Source organism: Megascapheus bottae, chromosome 36 (genome assembly GCF_031878675.1).
Source record: "Megascapheus bottae isolate mThoBot1 chromosome 36, mThoBot2.hap1, whole genome shotgun sequence".
Lineage (NCBI taxonomy): Eukaryota > Metazoa > Chordata > Mammalia > Rodentia > Geomyidae > Megascapheus > Megascapheus bottae.
In genome coordinates this window covers 5,727,861-5,750,546 of record NC_143544.1, presented here as the reverse complement: position 1 = coordinate 5,750,546, position 22,686 = coordinate 5,727,861, and the positions used below count along the sequence as shown (strand labels likewise).

Below are 22,686 nucleotides of genomic sequence, written 5' to 3'. Positions count from 1 at the left end.
TCATCCCAGAATTTCCTGTGGACAGGGAATGGTATGCTCTCCTATAATCACAACATTCAGGAGCCTAAGACTGAAGATTTGAAGAGTTCAAGGCCAGTCTGAAAAAGAGTGAGTCTGTGACTCGCTCCTGTAATCCTAGCTACTCCAGAGGCTGAAATCTGAGGATCTTGTTTTGAAGCCAGCCAGGGCAGGAAAGTGTGAGACTCTTATCATCAATTAACTACCAAAGAAGCAAAAAAATGGAGCAGCTTGGTACAAGTGGTAGGGTGCTAGCCTTGAGCACCGAAGCTCGGGGACAGGGCCCAGGCCCTGAATTCAAGCCCCATGACCCTTGTTGTGCATGCATGCACCTAGAAAAGAGGAAAAGGGACCGGGAATTTGGCCTAGTGGTAGACTGTTTGCCTAGCTTGCACGAAGACCCAGGTTCAGTTCCTTGGTACCACACACCGGAAGTGGTGTGGTGGCTCAAGTGGTAGAGCACTAGGCTTAAGAAAGCCCAAGGACAATGCTCAGGCCCTGAGTTCAAGCCCCAGGACTGGCAAAAGAAAGAAAGAAGACAAAGAGAGGCCGGGGATTTTGCTCAGCAGAGGAGCCCTTGCCTGGCAAGTGCAAGGCCCTGTGTTTGGTTCTCAGCTGCCCTCACTGCACTGGGACCTTGGGTACTGCTGGAGCCATTTCTTGGGCCAGATCCCACAGCGCTGATGGTCTGACTAGCAGAGGAAAAAAATAAGTGTCTTTCCCCACCAGTTGGCTTCCCAAAGTAAAGGAGTGACAAAGAATGTCCTCTGTAAAGACAGCTGAACCAGAGCCCCACCCCCAAGGCTGGGAAGCCAGCTCCCGGGAGAGAAGTTGATGGCTTCCACTGATAATAAAGTTAATTGTTACACCTGTCCAGGTTTTCAAGTGAAACTGCCCTTATGATTTAACAAAATACCTGTCCCTACAGTGATCCCCAGAAGTTGATGGCTTCCACTGATAATAAAGTTAATTGTTACACCTGTCCAGGTTTTCAAGTGAAACTGCCCTTATGGTTTGAACAAAATACTCCGTCCCTACAGTGATCCCCAGATCTCACCAAAAACAGTGGCCTGGGAGTGGAGCCCCCTTCCCCCAGAGACACCTGGAGTTTGGCCCTTGTGACTTCCCCAAGGAGGTCCTGGGGGGTGGGCAGCCTGTGGCCCACTACTAATGGAAAGCCAAGGGCACTGTGCTTTTTCTGCCTGGGACACAGACGGAGAGAGCAAACCAGAAGATGGGAAGACTTCCGTTCTCTTTCTAATCATCAGGTTCTGACAGGGGTCTCAAGCAAAGAGGGAATAGAGGACCCCAGAGGAAAAAGCGGTACCCCGGAGAAGGCTCTGCTGGGGGAGGAGCCTTGCCCCACTGCCTGCTGGGAACAGGACAGCAGAGACCTGGGGACTGAGTCAGTCTGGAAGTCCCATGTTCCACCAGCGCCCACAGCCAACCTCCTCAGTGGTTCTTGGGGCTGAGGATTTCGAGGCCTGAGGGTGGGTTTCACCTGAACATTTTCCTGGGCTGGGAGGTTCCAGCTTGGTTCCTCCTCCAGTGAAATGAAGCCCTCGGGCTCCTTTGGAAGCCTCCTGATGCTGCCCTAGGGTTCTTCCAGGGAACTCCCTACCCTTCCCTGTCCTGGGGCCACACTTTCCAGAAGGAAGCTGGGAAATCAGGCATGTAACTATTCTGTTTTCTTCTGTCCCACCGAGCCTTCCAGCCAGTTTCTAGGCTCTCCCAGACCAAACAAAGAGAAGTTATTTTGTTATTCACTGGGTTTGGGACTTGGGTGCAGCTGTGGGGAGATCCTTCCCCCACCTCTTTCCGGTCTGGGGTGGGGACCTGCTGAGGAGTCTTCTAGGTGGTAACTGCTTTCCTCAGCCCCACCTCTCCATATCAATGGCATTCCAGAGTCCCCATCTTAACCCTTTGGTTCCCAGGACCTAGCCGACTAGGTTGGACAGGACCCGAAAAGAGAGGAGGCCCCAACTAGGCTCCTGGGGGGAGCTGAGGGCCCAGTGTGGCAGACTCATGTCCTGGGACACTCAGGAGAGCTGTGACACAAGCCTTCTTTTGGCCTGCAGGTCCTGTCCCCGCCAGAGTGGACTGGTAAGGGGAGCACCCCATGTGTTAAAGCAGAGGACTGGGCTATGGAGAGAGAGCTTTACTGCCTGTATGCAGCCAAGACCTGGTGACAATGTTGGGGGTCCAGGGCTGTTTGTGGAACCAGTGGGCTACCCAGGCCAGCCCTGCTGCTGAACAAGCAACTGTCCCAGAGGTAGAGTCTACCTCTATCTGGGAATGCCCCAGGCTAAGGCGGGGGTGAGAAGGTCCCTGTGAGCCTGAGGGGAGACTTTCTGTTGGGCTGGGAGTACAGGAGGTGGGGTTGGGGGCCCTTCTGGAGACCCAGGCCTGCCTCTGAGGCCAGACACCTGCCCAGACCTGTGTAGCTGGATTCCTGGCGGCCCTTGGAAGGCAGCTCAGGAAGCCCACTGACTGGCTGTATTTGCTCTTCTTCTCAGCCACCTGCCACTGGCCCTCCACCTGTGAAATCCAAGCCCCAGGGGCTGCTTGTGCAGGACAAACCCAAACCTTGCAAGCCACGATCTGGCCTGGCTGGGGGATGGGCCCCAGGCCAGACCTCTCCCTCTGGGGAGTCTCAGGATAGGGCTGGAGAAAGTCCCCCAAACCACTCCACCTTCCGGACCAACTTTAGCGCCTCTATTTTTTTTTTTTTTTTTTTGGTAGGGGAAGTTCTCTAATGCAATGCTCCCATCCCTAGATTCCAGTGGAATAATCTGGAAGCCAGAGATCTTTAGAAAGGCCGGGAGGGGGTGTGGTAGTGTTTGCCTAGCATGCACGAAGATAGGGGTTTGATTCCTTGCTACCACATATACCAAAAAAGCTAGAAGTAGTGCTGTGGCTCAAGTGGTAGAGCACTAGCCTTGAGGAAAGCCCAAGGACAGTGCTCAGGCCCCAAGTTCAAGCCCCAGGACTTGGTCTGGGGGTGGGGGAAGTCCTGGGTATGGGGGAGGTGGGCTCTCAGACCTGCCCTCACTGTTGTGGGATGCTGTTGGCCAGGTCAGACCCCAGGTTGGACCCAGCCCTCCCTAGAAGAAGCTTGGGGTAAAGCCAGAGCCTTGCAGGGGTGCGATGGGCAGGGTGTCTCATCTCCTCATCTCCTGGAACACATGTGTGAACAGTGACAACCCCCATCACTTCTGTCCCTTTCCATAACTGTAGTCCCCACTAGTCTAGGTCTTAGCAACCAGAAAGGGGCTCTGGAAGTTCGTAAACATCCCAAATGAGAACATTTGTGCGAGTATGTTTCTATGAAGACTGTGAGCCCCGAAAAGGGTCTCCAATTCAAAGGGGGTCTTGGCCTTCCAGGATGGACTCTGCTACAGATCAGGGGACTAGAACCAAGCCCTGTGTGTCTTGTAGGCTGTCCCCCCCTTGAGGGGAGTTGCAGGCCCCAAGGGGGTCTCCCCTGGTGATTCAGGGGTACCTGCGTCCTCTAGGCCTTCCCTCCTGGCTTGCCTTCATGATCTAAGCCTGGTTGGCCACTCAAGCCAGGTCTGAGGCTGCACCCTCACCTGGGTTCCCTTTCTCCCCATGCTTGCTCCAGGCCTCAGTGCCTTTCCCTTTCCTGTCCTGGCCCCTGTGTGCCCACCCCCTTGTCATCCAGGTCTCTGCGTGTCCTTCCCCACCCTCACAATGGTCTCTTCATCCCCTGGCCCCTAGGGACTGGCGGCAGCGGTGGAATCCATTCTCCCAGTTTCTGCATCGGGGGAAGGGCAGGCACATCTGAGCTGGGAGGGGGTTGTCTTTCTAGGCTGTTGCCAGGGTGATGCCACCTGAGCTGGGTGCCAGGCACCTGTTGCCCAGGGAACTGTGCGGGCGGGGCCCTCCCCAGGGAGCTGCTGGGCTACTGAGCTGAGACGGGAGATAGATCAGATTCCAGACTCTTGGGGCCAGGTGGGGCTCCAAGAAGGGGTGCAATACGGTAGAAGCTGGGGCATGGTGGGATGTTGGGGGGTGGAGGGTGGGTTCAGGCCCAGGCCTTATCTATCTTCAGTGTCCAGACCCAATCCCTTGTCTTTTTTTTTTTGCTGCCCCCACCTTCCCTGTCCCTGCCTGATCTCAGTGACCCCCCCTGACCCGAAAGGCACCCCACCCCACGCACCTCAGGCCCCTCCTCTCTGCTCAGCTCTCTGCCACCCAATCACAGCCTCTCAGCCTGGGCGGCACTCCTCCCCTGCCCAACTCTTAAAACCCCGCCTGCAGCCAGTGCCACAGAGGCCCTGCTGGCACTGCAAAGGGTCCCCTGCCCAGTCAGAATCAGCACCAGCCAAAAGAAAGGACGGAGGTCTCCCCGGCTGGACATCAGGTTGGAGGGTCCAGAAGGGTCGGTGGCTCCGCTGGAACTTAACCATAGGTGTCGATGGGCGATGGGTCCCCAAGTGGACACAAGCCACTCAGCCAAGGAAGACCCACAGCTTGTATTCAGTGAGTACCATACACCTGGAAGCCCACAGATGTGAGGACTGTCCTGGACCAAAGACAGCACCAAGACCCCCAGCTGGGCCTCTGACTCCTGCTCAGCCTCAACTGGGCTGCCTAGGGCCCAGGAGATCGAACCCAGAAGCAGATGGCTTCCACCGGCCTTGAGCTCCTGGGCATGACGCTGGCGGTGCTGGGCTGGCTGGGGACCCTGGTGTCCTGCGCCCTGCCCCTGTGGAAGGTGACCGCCTTTATCGGCAACAGCATCGTGGTGGCCCAGGTGGTGTGGGAGGGGCTGTGGATGTCCTGCGTGGTGCAGAGCACCGGCCAGATGCAGTGCAAGGTGTACGACTCGCTCCTGGCCCTGCCCCAGGACCTGCAGGCCGCCAGAGCCCTCTGCGTGGTCGCCCTCTTGCTGGCTCTGCTGGGCCTGCTGGTGGCCATCACCGGTGCCCAGTGCACCACCTGCGTGGAGGACGAAGGTGCCAAGGCCCGGATCGTGCTCACGGCGGGCGTCATTCTCCTCCTGGCCGGCATCCTGGTGCTCATCCCCGTCTGCTGGACGGCCCACGCCATCATCCAGGATTTCTACAACCCCCTGGTGGCCGAGGCCCTCAAGCGGGAGCTGGGGGCCTCCCTCTACCTGGGTTGGGCCGCAGCGGCCCTGCTGATGTTGGGCGGGGGGCTCCTGTGCTGCACATGCCCCCCGCCCCAGATGGAGCGGCCCCGGGGACCTCGGCTGGGATACTCCATTCCCTCCCGCTCAGGTGCCTCAGGGCTGGACAAGAGGGACTACGTGTGAGGAGTCCTGCTCCGGGAGCCTGAGTCTCCAGCATGGCCTCCCTGAGGCCTTTTCTTCTACCACCATTCCTGCCCCCCAGAAAAGCTTTCACAAGCTCACCCAGGGCTTGCTGAGGCCCCGGCGTGGAAGCCAGCCGGGAAAGCTCGAGTGCTCTGGTTCCCCCCCATCCCACTTCGCTGCTGTGTGGATGAACATTACTGTGTGGAAGTTTCTGGAGGGCACTAGCTGCTTGCCCTCCTCGCCCTGAAATTCACCCAGGGGAACTGAAACACCACTGCCAGAGGCCCAGGCTTCTCACCAGTCCCCGCTGCTCCCCCACCCCCAGCCCAGGAATAAAAGAGCGTTTGTAAGCAGGCATCTGATCTGTGAACAGCCTCCCTCCGCGGCTGCAGGTCCTACTCTGTGCATGATCTCAGGCAGGCTGGGGCAAGGGTCAAGCCGTCTGGGCACAGCGCCTCCCCTCCGTGGGGAATTCAGCCCCCACAAACACCCAAGGCATATCTTTTTTAAAAAATGATTTATTTAGTAAAAAACAAAAACAAACTTCCAAAAAAACCTTCTGTGGGTAGGGAATGGGCGAAAAGTGGGCAAGGTTGACGGTGAGATGGGAGAAGGGGTTGTGGTAACCAGATTTGGGAGGTAGGGGCAGATAGTTCTTTGGTAATTTATTACCTGTCCTTCCAGGCCTGGGGGGGAGGCCTGATCAGAGAGGGTGTGGCCATCCCTACAAGGTTAGGTGGCTACAGCAGGAACTGCTGGGACAGGCTGTCTGGTGACCACAAAGGCAGACCTGCAAGCAGCCTTCCTTCAGGGCCCACAGCTAGCTCCAGCTGGGCTTTCCAAGATGGTGATGATGTCCGTGGTGAAGGAAGATCCAGAAAAAGCACCATTTGGCTCCATTAAGAAAAGGTTAGAAACAGCACAATGCATTGGATTGGGGGCGGCGGGGAGGAGACAGCGGGGAGTCTTTCCCATCTTGGTTAATTGTCAGGTGGGTTTAAAAAGATTATCCTTCCCTATAAAAGCAGATTAAAAAAAAATCCAAACCCAAAGAGTATGAACAGCCAGCCCTGAAGGAGCAGAGGGAGTCATCTCTTGGGTGACTCTGGCTCAGAGGCCGATGGAGCCCTCCCACCTCCATGCATGTCACACGTAATTCTTGGTGGGGTACTCGGAGGGCCCACGCGGTGGGGAATGCGGGGCCGACGTGGAGTAGCGGGCCATGTAATGGCTGGGACCTCGGGACCCTCCGGAGGGGGAGGGGCAGGTGCAGCACAGAAGCCCTCCTCCCAGCAGAAGGAAGCCTGAGGCCGCCCAGCCCAGGTAGAGGGAGGCCCCCAGCTCCCGCTTTTGGGCTTCGGCCACCAGAGGGTTGTAGAAGTCCTGGATGATGGCGTGGGCTGTCCAGCAGACGGGGATCAGGGTCAGGATCCCCGACAGGACGAAGATGATCCCAGAGATGAGCACCAGGCGAGCCTTGGAGTTCTTGTCGTCCACACAGTTGGTGCACTTGGCCCCGCCGAGGTAGATCAGCAGACCGAACAGGGACAAGAGGAGGCTGATGACGCAGAGGGCTCTGGCGGCCTGCAGGTCCTGGGGCAGGGCCAGGAGCGAGTCGTACACCTTGCACTGCATCTGGCCGGTGCTCTGCACCACGCAGGACATCCACAGCCCCTCCCATATGATCTGGGCCACCAGGATGCTGTTGCCAATGAAGGCCGACACCTTCCACATGGGGAGGGCGCAGGACACCAGGGCTTTTATCCAGCCCAACAATGTCAGGACAATTCCCAGGATTTGCAGACCAGAAGACGCCATGGTGAGGTGCAGAGGGCTGTGCTGCTGGGAGGGGGGGGGGGAGAACAAAAACAAACAAGTGTTAGGCGGTGCAGGCCCAGACCACATCCTGTGCTACTAGTTTAGTTCCAATCGCATGTATCCTGAAGTCGTCCATATGTCTCCCAATGCAGGGGATAAACATTCTCTGCTCCTTGTTTTCTGGTGGATAAACTAGGCATTTAATTAATGAGTCCTTGGTAAAATGACAGGCACTGATTTATCTCAGCAAATAAGCAGGAGGTCCTGGCTGGTTTGGGTGCAAATGACAGGTAATAGCATAAAGCTGATTCACACAGGGCAGAAAAGAATGGAAAGACATTTCCAGGTAATCTGTCTCTAGCCATCAGTTTCAGGCTCTAAACTTCTTGTTTTAAAATCAGAGGAGATCCTGACCTTCCTCGCACCACCCAAACCTCATTGCTCTCAGGAGGACACTGTCTGGTATCCCAGGCTGGCAGGGCTCAGACGCCCTCCACAAGACCTGGCAGATGGCTGGGTTCTTCACTGGAGGTGCCCACCCGCGAGGCCTTGGAGGGACAGGAGAGGCAGGAAAAATCCAAATGCGTTGTGCACCTGAGGCACCTGCAGACTACTTGTGTCCCCCGGGGGAGGGCGGGGAGCATGTTCTCTGGCAGGGGTCTGTTCAGTGAGCCTTTCTTGAACCACCCTTGTTTTGGGGAGCACAGGGGACCAGCTCTGCTCACTGCCCCGTGTAGACCGCCGTTACTCTTGGCTTTTCCAGAAGGGTTTGGGCCTAAGGCTGACGGCAGCCCAGCAGTGGGTGGTGGGCAGTTTCTGACTTCCTTCTCTCTTACCTTCCGGCCAGGTGGCCGGGCTCACGACCTCGGGCGACGCTGGCCGCCCCCTACTTCCCTCTCCACCCGACAGGCGCAGCTCCGTGCCAGGCGCGCGGTGGAAGGAGCCCCTCGGCGCGCGCTGGGGCTGGGCGCCGGGGCGGCCTCGCAGGTGAGGGGACAGCCCCACCCCGGGCCGGGCCGGCGGGGGAGGGGAGCCGGGCTCCGGTGCCTTTGTCCTGGGGAGGGGGAGGGGCGTTTCACCCATCCGGGGCCGCCGCGGGGCGCGGGCGCCCGGCCAGGTGCGGTGCCGGTCCCCGGCCCGGGGACTCCGCGACCCGCATGGCCGAGACCAGGAGCGCGGCGAGGACCCCGGCGGGCGCCGTCCCCCGCGCCGCCACGACCCCCGGCCCGGCCCGCCGCCCCCCCAGACCCGCCCCGGGCTCACCTGCGCCGGACACCTGGGCGGACCGCGGCGGAGTGTGCGGAGGGGGCGGGGGCGGGGGTCTTAAGGCCGCGTGACGTCACCGGACCACCTCTCGGGAGGGGCGGGGACCCCGGCCGGGGCGGGCGGGGCGGCACCTGCTGCGCACGGCGGTCCTCGCAGCCCGGCCTCCTCCGTGGCGGGGCGGCAGGCCGGACTGCTGCGCCACCGTCGCCGGGGTTTCGTGGGTCCCCAGCCGGGCGGCCCTCGGGAGGGCGCGAAGCCGCCCGGCAGCACCGTCCACGCGAGCCAAAGAGCTCGGGGACAGCGCCGAGGAGCCGAGTTCAAATCCCCGGACCCGCTAGGGAAAAAAAAAACACACACGCTGCCTCTCGACGACTGAGGGCGTCCGGGCTCGAGACCAGCCTGGGGCACATAGAACAACGAGGGGTGAATAAATAAAAAATACACTGCGATGAGGTCTTCACTATCTTTTATTCCAACTCCTGTCAGGAGCCCGGAGAGGGCGGAGCGCGGCTGACCAGAGACCGCCCGGGGCGGGCAGCGCGGGCCGGCGTCCCGGGGGCGGGGCCGGGCGGCGGGGGCGGGCCCGGGGGCGGGCCGAGCCCAGGCCACGCCCCGGAAGGCGGGGGCGGCCGCCTAGGACCCGCGGGCCGGCGGGCGGCGGGCGCAGACCGCGGCTGCCGAGGACGAGCGATGGCCGCGGCTCCGCTGCCCGCCCTGCGGCGGCTCCTCACGCTGGGCTTCGGGCTGGTGCTACTGCGCGCCGCGGCCGCGGAACAGGCTCCGGGTACGCGGGGTGCCCTGGGCCGGGGATCGGGGGGCCGGGCCGGGTGCCTGAAGGGCCGGGCGGTCCTCGCACACCGAGGTTTCCGGCGGGGAAGGACGAGTCGGTTTCGCTCCTCGCGTCACCCGCCGCCCCGGCCTCAGTTTCCCCGCCTGTTTGATTGGGTGGGGCGGTCTGTCCCCGAAGCCCGCTCCAGAGCGGAGTTAACGGGCAGGAAGTGGGGTCGGGGCCGGCCTGGTACGAGGTCACGGTCCGGTCCGGTCGGGGTCTCCCAGCCGGCGGGCCCCACACCTCGGGGGGCGCCGCGGGGCACGGGGGGCGGCGCCCTCTGCACCAGGTGGGTGCCCCCTTCCATCCGATGACTTCAGTGCCCAGCTATGTGGGGGGAGGGATCAGGGTCGGGCCCCGTGCCCGGGAGTGAGTCACCGCCGGCGGCGGACGGGGTGGGGGGGACCCGGTCCCGCGCCCCACTCCGCGCGGCCGCGTCCCGGTCTGGCCGTGCGGTCACCTGTGAGGAATGCCGGGGGGAGGGCGCCGGTGACTCACGTTATTCGAGCCGGCCGACCCTGACCTCAGCCCTGAGAATAGACGCGCCCGCCCCTGCCCCGCGCCCCCTCCCCAGGCGCCGCCCCCTGCTCCCGCGGCAGCTCCTGGAGCGCGGACCTGGACAAGTGCATGGACTGCGCCTCGTGCCCCGCGCGGCCGCACAGCGACTTCTGCCTGGGCTGTGAGTGGGGGGGCGGGGCCGCCGGCCAGCGAACCCCGGGAGCGGGCTGGGGTGCTGGGGTGCGGGGTAGCGGAGCTCGGAAGTGGGGAATTACTCGACCAGAAGCAAAGTGGAGAAGGGGCTCAGGTCATGGTGGGGGCACGCCCTAGTTCTAGGGGACAAAGTCTGATGTGGAGTCTGGCCTCTAGGTGCCACCGCACCTCCCGCTCCCTTCAGTTTACTTTGGCCCATCCTGGGGGGCGCCCTCAGCCTGGCCCTGGTGCTGGCCCTGCTTTCTGGCTTCCTGGTCTGGAGACGGTGTCGCAGGAGAGAGAAGTTTACCAGTAAGTTTGCCTCTGCCGGTCGGTCCACTCATCACCCCCCTCACACACGCGCACACACGCACACATGCACACACTCTATCCCCCTGCTCACGGTAATCCCATCTTTTATCTTGTAGCCCCCATAGAGGAGACCGGTGGAGAGGGCTGTCCAGGTGTGGCCTTGATCCAGTGATTGAGCTGCCAGCGTTGTGCCACTCGTCATTCATTCATTTTGGAGTTGGCCTTGGCCACTTAGACACAGCCTGCCAGCTCCAGGCTCTTCCAGCCACAGGGGGTGGGGTGGGGGTGATGAATCACCTCCCTGCCCTGTGGAGCCTTCTGAAGTGTCTGATTGCCCTGTCTGGCTCCGGGGCAGAAAAGGAGCCTCATGCTGGCTCATACAGAGACAGTGCAGTACTTGCACAAGGAGGGGGTGGGGTGGGGAGGTCTCCTGCTGCCCTGGAGCCCCAAGGCCTGGCTGACTTGAAGGGCTGACACTACCCCCAAGCACTTAATGGACTGAAATGTCACCTCAGGGCCTCAGCCCAGGGGGCTTAGGAGCCTGTTGTTAACACTAGGGGGCTGGCCCTCCATGAGGGCAGGTCCTGATGTAAATCCTCCCCCACCCCCCAAGGGGGAGGAGATATTTATTTTGGGGAGAAACTTTGGAGAGAATTTATTAATAAAAGAATCTTTAACTTTAAATGGTTAGAGCACTGCTTGATCCCCAGCTTGACTTCTTAAAGCTGGAGGGAGGGTGTGAGTCACCGCGGGGGCGGGGGCGAGGCTCTGACTCACACATTCTCAATGCCTGGAGCTCAGCCTGCCAGGACCTGGCCTGCCCTGACCGTTTTCCAGGGAAAATCTAGAGGAGAAATGCCGGCATCCAGCACCCCACCCTCTACCAAGGGCCTGGAGTTCCAGACTGAATGAAACCATAAACTGTTCAGCCATCTTTATTCATTTCTAGGAGTGTGTGTGTGTGTGGGGGGGTGAATACCTGCCTTCCCGTGCTGCTGCCCCTCCACCCAGGGTTCCATTGAGCTCTGGGTCCTCTATTGGAAAGGTCCTGATGCCCTGACACATGGACTGGAAAAGGAGAAGCCAGCACCTTGTCTGCCAGGAGTTGTCTCTTCGGTGTTGGGGCAGGAAGCAGGTGGGAAGTAGCACAGGCACCAGTACTCAGGGCTCTGTTGTGTCCCCAGTTGGTGTTGCTGGGTAGTGGGGACTGGGGGTATCCCCCAGCCTCAGCAGCCGGAGCGCCTCAGGAATCAGGTTCCCAGGGTAGCGCCAGAGAAGCAGCTCGGAGCAGGGGCTTCTGGAAAAGGAAATACTTCCATAGTCACGGCATGGAGCTGAGAGCTGGCCTGGCAGGACCGCCTCCCACTAAATCCGAGTCCTGAGGCCAAGATGGGAAACGGCACACAAGTTAGTCTGGAGGCTAAAAATAGCATAGTGAGGCAGGACGTGGGGAGGCGTGGCTCTTAGGGCAGTGTGGTCCTCCAAAAGTCCTGGCCGGCGGAGATGCCTACCTGAGTGGGGGCAGGGCTGGCGGGAAGGCCGCGGGGGGGCTGCAGTAGGGGTGGTCATTATGTAGGCTCAGTCGAGAGAAGTGGGTGGCCATGTTCTCTTCCGAAAGGAGCTGCTTGCGCAAGGGCTCCCTGGGGAAAGACGTAGGGGAAGACAGGCAGAAATATTGAGAGGGGGAGGCAGAGGTCTGATGGCGGCCAGAGGTGACAGATCTTGGGAGACCTCCCTGCCCCCAAACTCACTGCTCCTCCTTCAGACGCCGTTTGGTGCTCATGGGCACAGCTCCTCGGAGAGGGGAGCTGGGAAAAAGAGAGAGCCAGGTGCGCCCCCACCCTTCCGGCCCCTTCCTGGGGACCTGCCTTAAGCCGTCCCCCTCGCAGCCCACCTCCATCGTCCCAACCTTGGGTCGCCAGCTTCAGTGGGCCCCAGCTCAAGCCCAAGCCCCGCGGCTTGCCGCATCCGGTGTCATCCTGCAGGCCAGCCCGGGGTCTCCAGCCAAGCTCCTGAGCCCTTCTTCGCCCTCACCCCCCCCCGCACGTACCTGGCATCCAGGCCCCGAGTCATCCCCGAGGTGGCCCGCGGGTCGCGGAAGGCCCGGCCCGGGGGGCCCCGCTCCAGAGGCTGCTGCAGGATCATTAGGGCCCGGGGTCCGGAGGACAGAGGGGTGGGATCCAGGCGTCGGGGGCGGGGCCTCGGAGGGCGTGACGCGACGCTGGAGGTGTGGCCTTGGGCGTGCGTGCGCGCGCGCGCGCGGTGGTGAGGTTCGGCGCAGGCGCGGAAGGAGAGCGGCGCGTTGCTGGCTGGCGGGTTGGCTCGGCGGGGCGGGGAGGGGATCCGGCGCAGGGAGTAACCGCGGGCAGGCGGTTCTTCTAGGTGTAGGGGCTTGTTGGCATTCTCCTCGGTTCCTGGGGTATCGGGAAGCCCCAGAGGCTGCCTTCGCGTCGGGCCGTCCGGCCGTTGAGAGGACCGCGTAGAGCCACTCGCGGGCACGTCCGGAATCCCCGGGCCGAGCTGCTCGCAGAGCAGTCTGGGATTTGTAGTTCTGGGCGGGGGGAGGAATGGATCGTGCTTCGCTGCTCGCGGGTCCTCTGGGTCAGGTGAGTCGTAGCTGCGCGCGGTACCTTCTGGGGTTTGTAGTCGGTGCTTACCGGCCTCCTACGGGGTGGGTCTGGATGGTGTGGAGGCCAGCTCGAGGGCCTTGTACAGATCCTGTGTGCGGAGTCAGAGCCTAGCCTATGCTAAGTGTGTGCTCAGCAGCAGAACTGCCCTCCCTCAACCTCTATAAAGCTTTGTTTTGGGGGGTGGGGTGGGTCATGGGACTTCAACTCTGGGCCTGGGCGCTGTCCCTGAGCTCTTCAGCTCAAAGCTTCCGCTCTACCCCTTGAGCCACAGCGCCACTTCCGGTTTCCTAGTGAGTAATCACAGTTTTTAGTGCCCAGGCAGGCTTTGAACCTTGATCCTCAGATCTCAGCCTCCTGAGTACCTAGGATCACAGGCGTGGGCATCAACTGTCCATTCCGGAAACCGGGAGCCTCCCCTTGATGCTTGCTCAAGAGTTGCATTAGGCCTCATGCCTCAGTTCTCCTTACTTCCCCCGCTTCTTGGAGATACCACTGGGATGACATGAGCAGGCACCTGTGGGGGAGTGCAGGGGGCACCTCAGAAGAAGGCTGAGGAGTCTTGAGGTAGTGAGAGGCTAGAAAGCCAGGCCCATGGCAGGGCACTGGGGCTCAGGACGGGAATCTGGGCAGAAGGCTCAGACCTCCCAGACTGGCCTCATCCAGCCTCTCCCCACAGACGGAGGTGTTTCAGGCCCTGCGAAGGCTGCACATGACCGTCTTCTCCCAGAGCATCTCACCCTGTGGGAAGTTCCTGGCAGCTGGCAACAATTATGGGCAGATTGCCATCTTCAGGTACCCTGGGCCCTCGATCCCCCACTGCCTGTGCGCCCTTGCGTTTTATATTCCTGGGACTGACGCTTCTGACCCCTGGCCTCCACTTGCTGGTCTCTGTCCATCAGCTTGTCTGCTGCTCTGAGTGCAGAGGCCAAGGAAGAAAGCAAAAAGCCCGTGGTGACCTTCCAAGGTGAGGACAGCTATTGAATCTGGCTTAGGAGACCCAAGGTGGAGGGAGAGACTGGACGGACTCACACTGATTCTGTTTCCCCCAGCCCATGATGGGCCTGTCTATAGCATGGTCTCCACTGAAAGACATCTGCTCAGTGCTGGGGATGGAGAGGTGAAGGCATGGCTTTGGGCAGAGATCCTGAAGAAGGTGAGTCTAGACCCTGGGAAGGACAGGGTTACCCTACCTGAAGTTCACTTGAATTCACATGGTGTTTTCTACCGCATGCCTCCCGTGAAGTGCTGTAAGGAGCTGTGGCGTCGCCAGCCCCCATATAGGTGAGTCATGGGTCAAGACCCCCTGGGTGGAAGGCATGGTGGGGAGAGCACTGACCTCCCTCTTTCCCTTCGTCCCCAGGACCAGTCTGGAAGTGCCTGAGATCAATGCCCTGCTGCTCATCCCCAAGGTCTAAGCCCCCTATGATGGTTCTCAACCCAAGCTTTCATCTTTCCGCCTCTCCCGGTCTTAGCTGGAGGCTGACTTTCGCCCCCTCTGCGCCCCTGGGTAGGAGAATTCCCTCATCCTGGCTGGTGGAGATTCTCTGCTGCACACCATGGACCTGGAAACGGGGACCTTCACGGTGAGCAGGGCCCGGGGGCTGAGGAAGTACAGCCGGGAGGAAGCCACAGGTCTTCTTCCCTGACCGGTGCCTCCCTGCAGCGGGCCCTGCGGGGCCACACCGACTATGTCCACTGCCTGGCGCTGCGCGAGCGGAGCCCAGAGGTCCTGTCAGGTGGCGAGGATGGGGTCGTGCGACTTTGGGGTAAGAGGATAGCTGGGCTGGGGGCAAGGTCATGACGAGAGAGGCTGGGGTCCACATGGCTCCCTGGGATCTTTGTACCCACAGACCTCCGTACAACCAAAGAAGTGCAGACTATCGAGGTTTACAAGCATGAGGTAAGGGCACCGTCCACCCCCACAGTCTGTCATATTCCCTGGGCTGTCTTCATCTTTCCACTCTTCCATCCCAGGAATGCTCTCGGCCCCACAACGGCCGCTGGATAGGATGCTTGGCAACGGACTCAGACTGGATGGTGAGCTGGGCAGAGTAGGGTGTGGTAGCAGCTTTGGGCCCTCTCAGGCGAGAGCTCTTGGCCCACTCTGGCTGCGGACCCCTCATTTTTTGCCCAGGTCTGTGGCGGGGGTCCAGCTCTCACTCTCTGGCACCTGCGATCCTCCACGCCTACCACTGTCTTCCCCATGCGGGCACCACAGAAACACGTCACCTTCTATCAGGACCTGGTGAGGCCCTCTGCCTTGCCCCTGCCACCCTTGCCTGCCCATCGCTCCCCCCAGCTCCATCCCTGAGCCTCTCCCCATTCCACGCAGATTCTCTCAGCTGGCCAGGGCCATTGTGTCAACCAATGGCAACTCAGTGGGGAGCTCAAGGCCCAGGTGCCAGGCTCCTCTCCAGGGCTTCTCAGCCTCAGCCTCAACCAACAGCCAGCAGCACCGGAGTGCAAGGTGAGTCCTGCTGGGCACGTGGATCCAGAGGGTTGTGAACGTGGGCGGGCCACTCATGCCTCTTTGCCCTCAGGTCCTGACTGCTGCCGGCAACAGCTGCCGGGTGGATGTCTTCACCAACCTGGGCTACCGCGCCTTCTCCCTCACGTTTTGATAGCAGACACCCTGCCCTTTGCAGGGTGAGGTGGTTCCTTTTCTATTTTTTTTTTAACAATAAAGCTTCATGTTTCTCATCTATGCACTTGCCAAGAATGGAAACTTGAGTTGTTATAGTTGACTTATATATTACTCTCTCCAACCTTAGTTGATACATAAATACCGGTTCCCACGCCTACTCCCGGAGTAGGCCAGAGCAGGGGCCTAGTGCTAACGATAGACCTATACAGATTGGGGAAGTAGCTGTGCCGCTTGCCCCCCGCCACCCACCCGGGGACCCTGCCCCAAAGCCGGCCCCTGTTCCCAAAGAGCTGCTGTCCGCCTCTGCGGGCGCTGGAGGGGGTGGTGGGGGACCCCATGGAAATCTGGGCCTTGCTGCTCCATCAGCCAGCTGTTAGAGGGAAGTGAGCCCAGGACTGGCAGTCACGGTTGTCCAGGCCTCAGGTCCTTCGGAAGAGGTTACTGAGGAAGCCACCGGCCTGCCCCGGGCCCCGGCGCAGGGAGAAGCGGGTCGGGGCTCGGCGTGGCGTCGCCGCGCTCAGCTCCTTCTGGCGCTGGGAGCGCAGCTGCTGCCCTATCACCACCTGCATGTCGTCCTGGGGGCAGAAGGGGGCGGCTGTGTGCGCTTGCGCGCATAGACACACAGACACATACACAGACACACACCGGCCCGCCGCGGCCCCGCGCCTAGGTAGCCGTTCATTTGCATCGACTCGGCCCCGCCCCCAGGTAGCCGTTCATTTGCATCGACTCGGCCCCGCCCCTAGGTAGCCGTTCATTTGCATCGACACGCCCCAGCCCGCCGCGGCCCCGCCCCCTAGGTAGACGTTCATTTGCATCGACACGCCCCAGCCCGCCGCGGCCCCGCCCCCAGGTAGCCGTTCATTTGCGTCGACGCGCCAGCCCCGCGCTGGCCTCACCTGCCAGGCCTCGAGCTCCTGCGTCAGCGCCACCTTCTGGCGGATGGCGCGCATCAGCTCCCGGGACAGCGAGTCGCGCTCCAGCGAGACGCGGCTCAGCTCCAGCGACAGCTCCAGGGCCCTGCGGGCGGCAGGGGCGGAGAGCGGTCCGCGGGGGCGGCGGGGTGGGGGGATCCGGACCCAGCGCGGGGCCGGGGGCGGCCGGCTCACCTGTTCACCGCCTCGTCCCGGTCGGCCAGCGCGCCGCGCACGGCCTGCCCGGGGTCTTCCTGCGCGCGGAGCTCCTTCTGCCGCTGCAGCTCCTCCCGCAGGCTCCGCAGCTCCGCGCTCTGCAGCGCCACCTGCGGCAGGCGAGGGCGGCAAAGGATGGAGGAGGCTGGGGCGGGACCGGGAGGGAGCGGCCCGGGAAGTCTTCCTGGAGGAGGCCGGTTCCCGGAGAGCAGGGGCCCGGGTACAGGGGGAAGAAGGCACGGACACCCCGCGGACCTCTGCGCCCAGCCCCCCTCACCTCGTCCTGCAGCCGGGCCACTTCGGCCTCCTTCTCCTCCAGACTTTCCCCTGGGCTCAAGGGCGCTCGCTTCTTGGGGGGCTCCGAGCTGTCCTCTTGGGGCGAGGTCTGGGGGCTGGGCAGGGCCGGGGTGGGCTGCGGGCCACAGGGGTTGGAAGTCGGCGGGAAAGGACGGCGCCGAGCCGGCCCCCCGCGCGGCCGAGCCCCCGGCGTACCTGGCCGTCTCCAGCAGCACTGGCGTCCGGGCCCGGGTCACCGCCGAGGCTGTGCGCGAGCTCCGCCTGCAGAGAGGCGCCGGTCGCGCCGGCGTCGCGGAGCCGGGACTCCTCCTCCAGCTCGGACACGCGCCGCTGCAGCCTGCGCAGCGCGCCCCGCGCCTCGGCGGCCTCGGAGCGCGCGCGCTCCAGCTGCGGGGGCCGCGGTCAGCGGGGCCGCCCCGGCCCGGCCCGCGTCCTCCCCGGCCTGCGCCCCGACCCCAGGCCGCCTGGGCCGTGGTCCTGACAGGCTTCCTGTCGTCTGAGCTCTCCCCTGGCCTCCCAGCTGTCCCTCCCGCCTGCTCTGGGGCCGGCGGTCATGTTCCAGTCAGCTGCCAGGCTCCCGGTGGTGCAGCTCGGAGCCCATCTCCCAGCAACGCCCAAGGTCATCTCCAAGGACCCCACTTGCCGCCTCTCACCCTACGGGTCACCCCCCTGTGGCCCCCCAGCCCCACAAGTCACCTCCAGGCTGCTCTCCTTGCTTTCCCGCCTCAGCAGCAGCAGCTCCTCATGGGTGGTCTGCAGCCGGCCCTGGCCCTTGTCCACCTCTGCGCGCAGGCCTCGGATTTGGGCCTCCAGGTCCTGCCGGCGGCTCTGCAGCATTTGGTTCTGGAGAAGGGCCTCAAAGCTTGTGCCATGGGGCTGGAGCAGCCTCATAGAACCCTAGCCCCGTTATTTTCTGGTTCCAATAGGACCCCAATCCTTAACTCTCACCTACAGCCCCAGTTGCCACTCACCTCTGCCCGCAGGCTCTCCAGCCGTGTCCTCAGCTCGGCCTCAGCCAGGGCCTGCGCCTGCCACTGCCCCCGGAAGCCATCCAGTTCTCTCTGGAGCTCTTGCTCAGTCTGGGAGGCCTGGGGGGAGGGGAGATGGCCAGTGGCTGGTAACTGACTCAACACCATGGCAACGCACCCACTGACCCACCCCTTCCACTGGTGCCGGGGCCAGCACCACCTCTCCAGGGTCAAGGGCACCCACCTGTGCCAGCTGCTGGGTGAGCCGGAGATTCTGCTCGCTGAGCTCGCCCAGGGCCCGAGCCCGCTCTCGCCCGCTGTCCTGCTGCTCCGAACGCTGCTCCCCCAGTTGGGCCCTCAGTGCCTCAACATCCCCTTCCAGCTCCACAGCTCTGGCCTCCCACTCGGCCCCCCGTGCTGCCAGGCCCCTGCGGAGCTCATGGTTCTCCTGCTGCAGCCGCTGCAGGGTGGATAGAGTGGAGCCAACTCAGACTGTGCCAGACAGACAGACAGACAGACACAGAAAAAAGAAAGACAAGAGGCTGGGAGGAAGAGACTGAAACCCAGGGATCCAAAGGACAGCAGCAGAGAAGGTTCCATCAAGCCAGAGAAGGGGACAGAAGCGAGAAGCCTGACCCTGCTCACCTCAGGCTGCTGCCTGAACTTCTGCACCCGAGGTCGAGAGCGCCGTTTAAGGCGCCTAAGTCTGGCAGAATTTAAGCCGCGGCCCATGGCCTCACACACCTGCTGTGTCCTGGGGCTCTGAACCCCAGCTTCTGCCCAGTCCCTCTCTCTAGTTCCCTCTAATTAACCCTGGCCTGCCCCACCCTGGACTCACCTTCCCACCCACTCCCACCTGCCCTCCCCCAAACCTGTCTGACCAGCAGAAGGGACGCGCTTGGCACACTTAGATGCCCAGCTTGGGGAAGCACAGGACTCGAGGGGGCCATTGTCTGCTGGCTGGTGAAGCAGGAAGGGCCAAGAGCCACGATGACAACCACAGCTGCCTGCTCCAAATTATGAGCAGGCCCCAAGCACCAGGGTCTGCACTGCTCCAGCGCATCTGCTAGAGGGCGGCTCAGAGGTTCAGCCACCTTGGTCCAAAGACACATGGCAGATGAGTGGCATGGGATGAGGCCAGCCCTAGAGCCAGTGTTGTGTTGGTAGTTTCTGGGTTCTGCAGTGTCTGAGTAGTTTGGGAAACTCCCTTTAATATCTCCAGGCTCCAGCCTCCCACTTTCTCCAACTCCTATTCATATTGCATCTTGTTGCTATCTCCCTCCCTCCCTCCCTCCAACACTCTCCACCCCTCCTGGTCTGGGACCTGGCTGTTCATGGTTCATGGAGGCTGTTCAGGTCATCTCCTCTAGCAGATGAGAGTCTAGAGGACCATAGACAAATGGAGACATGCTTGAAGCAGGAAATCTCAGAGGAAGAGTCCAGGCTGTAAAGAAACCCAGGGAAGTGAGAGAGGAGTGGAGTGGGGTGGGGTGGGGACAGGAGTTGATGCTGGGATCGGCTCCTGTAAGGCCAAGAGGAACCAATCAGAAAAGAGGCAACGTTAAGAAACAGCCAGTGCAGCCAGGCACACGGCTCACGCCTGTGATCCTAGCTACTCAGCAGGCTGAGATCCGAGGACCGCCAATCACCATTCAAAAGCAGCCAGGCAGGAAGAGTCCATGAGACTCTTATCTCTAATTAACCACCAGAAAACCCAAAGTGGCACTGTGACTCAAAGTGGGGGATTGCTAGCCTTAAACGAAAGAGCTCAGGGACAGTGCCCAGACCCCAAGTTCAAGCCCCGGGACTGGCAAAAAGCAAACAAAACAAAACCACCAAGTACTGCTGGGTGACAGTGGCTCACGCCTGTGATCCTAGCTACTCAGGAGGCTGAGATCTGAAGATCAAGGTTTGAAGCCAGTCTACATAGGAAAGCCTGTAAGACTCTTGTTGCCAAATAATCCCCAAAAAGTCAGAAGTGGAGCTGTGGATCAAGTACTAGAATGCTATCCTGACCATAGGTACACATGTGCATGTACACACACACACACACAGAGGTTTACAGAGGCTGGGGACAGCATGTGTACATGGAGAGCCCAGTCCCAAGAGGCAGCCTGGTGGAAAGGGTGGAGGGTGCTTGTCTGGCAACACAGGTCCATGAGGGTGTTTAGGGGTCCTGAGGTGAGCTCCAGCTGCAAGTGGGTCGTGAGCCAAGAGGAGCCTGTGAAGAAGTGTTCCTACTTTGAAAGGTTTGTCAGGAGCCACTGGAGCCTGAAAAGCACTTAAGCCCTGTGGACGGCAGCGGCTGCTGCCCTCTGCTGGCTGGGGTGCGCGGTGTGATGCACTAGACCACCGCAAAACAGGACCAGTGGCTTGTCTCCAACTCAGTAGGGAAATGTGCCCAGAATTTGGGGGTTCCCTCCCTCTCCCCTCCTTTGTTTCTTCATTTCTTCCTGTGTCTGTCTGTCTACTCTTCCTCTTTCACTCGGTCTCTCTGGTAGTATTGGGGGTTTGAACTTGAACCCCTGCCTCTCTCCGGCTCTACTACTTAAGTCACTATTCCACTACAAGTCCAGCCTCTGGAATTCTTGTTTTGTTTTGGTGCCAGGACTTGGGCTTGAACTCAAGATCTGGCTTTGCTTTTCTGCTCAAGGCTGATGTGCTACCACTTGAAACTCTTCCAACTTCCCACTGCTCACTTGGAGGTAAAGTCTCATGGACATGGACTTTCCATCCGGGGTTGGCTTCTCAGACACCTGAGTAGAAAGGACTACAGGTGTGAGCCACTGGCACGGGGCCGGACTGACCTTCCCTCCCTCCCTCCCTCCCTCCCTCCCTCCTTCCTTCCTTCTTTCCTTCCTTCCTTCCTTCCTTCTTTCCTCCTTCCTTCCTTCCTTCCCTCCCTCCCTCCTTCCTTCCTTCCTTTTCTAGTCCTGGGTTTGAACTCAGGGCCTGGGCACCGTCCCTGAGCTTCTTTTGCTCAAAGCTAGCGTTCTACCACTTGAGCCACCTTGCCACGTCTGGCTTTTTCTGCGTCTGTGGTACTGAGGAATTGAACCCAGGGCTTTTCTGCTTGCAAGGCGAGCCCTCTACCACTAGGCCACACTCCCAGTCCCTGGACTTGTTGTCTTCATGACTGGACCACCCTGACAGAGGGGCTGGGCCCGGCCGGGGTTCCCTCCGGAGGCATCCTCCTGCCATCCCATCGGCCCCTGCCCTCCCCCTGTCCGGGATTCCCTGGCCTGCCCTGGCCTGGTGGCCTGCCCTGCCCCCCGCCTGCCCCCCTGCCCAGCCCCTGGCCGGCTCACTTCCTCGCGCTCCGCGTGCTGGGCGCCCAGCGTCTCCAGCTGCCGCCGCAGCTCCTCGTTGCGCTCCAGCAGCATCTTGCCCAGCTCGGCGGCCAGCAGCAGGTCCTGCTCCTTCTGCTGCAGCTGCAGCGCCAGGTCCTCGGGCTCCCCGGGCCCCGGGACTCCTCCGTCCAGCACGAAGGGGAAGAAGCCGTCCTCGGCGCCGGGGGAGGCGCCCCCCGAGAGCGGGCCCCGCGAGCCCATGGCACCTGTGGGGACAGGTCACTGCGGGCGCCCGGCCGCCCTGGGCCACCCGAGGCTAATGATCGGGTCCGCCGCCAGGCTCCGTTAATGTCCCCGGGGAGACGAGGCCGGCTGCAGAAGAAATCAGCGCCGCGACCTGGGCTGGACAGGCGGTCTCTGACCCCAGGAAGCCCTGTCCAGCTCTCCACCGCCAGTGCCCAGCCGGGATCCAGGGGCCCGGCCCGCCCCTCCCAGACGCTCAAGCCCCCCACTCCCCGGCCCCCTCCCAGGACCCCGGACCCCCACTCCCCGGCCCCCTCCCAGGACCCCGGACCCCCACTCCCGGATCCCCTGAGACCCCCACTCCCCGGCCCCCTCCCAGGACCCCGGACCCCGCCCCACTCCCCGGCCCGCCTCTCCCGGAGTCGGGTTCGGGGCGGTCCCCTCCCGGCCGGCCTCGCCTCGCGTCGCCTCGCCGCCCTCGCGCAGGACCGGAGCTCCGGCCGGGCGGGGCGCGGTAACAGGTTGTGCCGGCCGGCGCGCCGCGCGCCCGGTTTCTGTTTACAGCCAGGCCAGGCCCCGGGGAGGGGGCCGGGCGCCGAGGGCCGCCGAGGGCCGCCGGGCCGGGCTCGGGGTCCGGGCGCTCCGGGGTCCCGGGGAGGGCTCCCGCGCCGGGCGCGCCCGTCCCCAGCCACCTGCCGCCTCGCCCTGCGCCGGGACCCGGGGCGCCCGGACCGGGGCCGCCCAGCACCGCGACGCCCGGCGCTCGGAGCCCCGCGGGGTCCCCCCGACCCCGGCCCTGGGGTCCGCGGCCCCGCTGCGCCTCCCGTCCAGCCAGTGCCGGGTCCCCGGAGCCCCCCGCCCCTCGGGGCTCCCCACCTCCTCCGCGCCCCCTCCGCCGGGCCCAGGCGCGCCCGGAGCCCCGGGTCCCCGACCCCGAGCCCCCTCGACGCTCACCGGCAGGCACAGGTCCCCGCGGCCCGGGTCCCCTCTTCCGGAGGCGGCGCCAGGTGCGCGGCCGCACAGGTGGAGGGGCGGGGCCGGGCGGCGGGCGGGCGCCCCCTGGCGGCCGGGGGGAGGGGAGGGCGCGGGCGGCCGCACAGGTGGAGGAGGGGCGGGGCCGGGTGGAGGGGCGGGGCTGGGGACGGGCGGGCGCCCCCTGGCGGCCGCACAGGTGGAGGAGGGGCGGGGCCGGGTAGAGGGGCGGGGCCGGGCGGCGGGGGGGGCCGGGCGGCCGCACAGGTGGAGGAGGGGC

The 22,686-nt window shown here is 62.5% G+C and overlaps 6 protein-coding genes across 9 annotated transcripts; 3 read left to right on the top strand and 3 right to left on the bottom strand.

Moving 5' to 3' along the window:
• The first annotated feature begins 4,365 nt into the window (after positions 1-4,365).
• Cldn9 (claudin 9) lies at positions 4,366-5,456 on the top strand. Its single transcript, XM_090324735.1, has one exon. The coding sequence runs from the start codon at positions 4,664-4,666 to the stop codon at positions 5,315-5,317; it is 654 nt and encodes a 217-aa protein (XP_090180861.1). The 5' UTR covers positions 4,366-4,663; the 3' UTR covers positions 5,318-5,456.
• Positions 5,457-6,463: 1,007 nt separating this feature from the next.
• Positions 6,464-7,135, bottom strand: Cldn6 (claudin 6). The gene has a single exon (XM_090324734.1). It carries the CDS (start codon positions 7,133-7,135, stop codon positions 6,464-6,466), a length of 672 nt encoding a protein of 223 aa, XP_090180860.1.
• A 1,923-nt stretch (positions 7,136-9,058) lies between these two features.
• On the top strand, positions 9,059-10,916 carry Tnfrsf12a (TNF receptor superfamily member 12A). Its single transcript, XM_090324739.1, has 4 exons — positions 9,059-9,185; positions 9,805-9,909; positions 10,098-10,232; positions 10,349-10,916. Exons 1-4 carry the CDS (start codon positions 9,092-9,094, stop codon positions 10,402-10,404), a joined length of 390 nt encoding a protein of 129 aa, XP_090180865.1. The 5' UTR covers positions 9,059-9,091; the 3' UTR covers positions 10,405-10,916.
• A 235-nt stretch (positions 10,917-11,151) lies between these two features.
• Positions 11,152-12,506, bottom strand: Hcfc1r1 (host cell factor C1 regulator 1). 2 transcript variants are annotated; one of them, XM_090324742.1, is made up of 4 exons: positions 12,283-12,506; positions 11,984-12,040; positions 11,744-11,872; positions 11,152-11,529 (listed from the first exon to the last, which is right to left on the bottom strand). In XM_090324742.1, exons 1-4 carry the CDS (start codon positions 12,375-12,377, stop codon positions 11,394-11,396), a joined length of 417 nt encoding a protein of 138 aa, XP_090180868.1. In that variant the 5' UTR covers positions 12,378-12,506; the 3' UTR covers positions 11,152-11,393. The 2 variants fall into 2 exon arrangements, with proteins under 2 accessions (XP_090180868.1, XP_090180866.1); XM_090324740.1 differs by lacking the exon at positions 11,984-12,040 and having other exon boundaries at positions 12,283-12,453.
• Positions 12,507-12,747: 241 nt separating this feature from the next.
• Thoc6 (THO complex subunit 6) lies at positions 12,748-15,566 on the top strand. Of its 2 annotated transcripts, none has more exons than XM_090324729.1 (13): positions 12,748-12,838; positions 13,539-13,654; positions 13,762-13,826; positions 13,912-14,015; positions 14,106-14,143; positions 14,223-14,271; positions 14,374-14,445; positions 14,526-14,628; positions 14,713-14,762; positions 14,837-14,899; positions 14,997-15,107; positions 15,195-15,329; positions 15,403-15,566. In XM_090324729.1, the coding sequence occupies exons 1-13, from the start codon at positions 12,800-12,802 to the stop codon at positions 15,481-15,483; spliced, it is 1,026 nt and encodes a 341-aa protein (XP_090180855.1). In that variant the 5' UTR covers positions 12,748-12,799; the 3' UTR covers positions 15,484-15,566. The 2 variants fall into 2 exon arrangements, with proteins under 2 accessions (XP_090180855.1, XP_090180856.1); XM_090324730.1 differs by lacking the exon at positions 12,748-12,838 and adding an exon at positions 12,895-12,983.
• Positions 15,567-15,593: 27 nt separating this feature from the next.
• Bicdl2 (BICD family like cargo adaptor 2) lies at positions 15,594-22,452 on the bottom strand. 2 transcript variants are annotated; one of them, XM_090324724.1, is made up of 10 exons: positions 22,389-22,452; positions 21,210-21,457; positions 18,146-18,361; positions 17,905-18,021; positions 17,630-17,776; positions 17,129-17,320; positions 16,914-17,048; positions 16,616-16,746; positions 16,406-16,526; positions 15,594-16,081 (listed from the first exon to the last, which is right to left on the bottom strand). In XM_090324724.1, the coding sequence occupies exons 2-10, from the start codon at positions 21,450-21,452 to the stop codon at positions 15,926-15,928; spliced, it is 1,458 nt and encodes a 485-aa protein (XP_090180850.1). In that variant the 5' UTR covers positions 21,453-21,457; positions 22,389-22,452; the 3' UTR covers positions 15,594-15,925. The 2 variants fall into 2 exon arrangements, with proteins under 2 accessions (XP_090180850.1, XP_090180851.1); XM_090324725.1 differs by lacking the exons at positions 21,210-21,457; positions 22,389-22,452 and adding an exon at positions 19,226-19,341.
• Between the last annotated feature and the right edge of the window lie 234 nt (positions 22,453-22,686).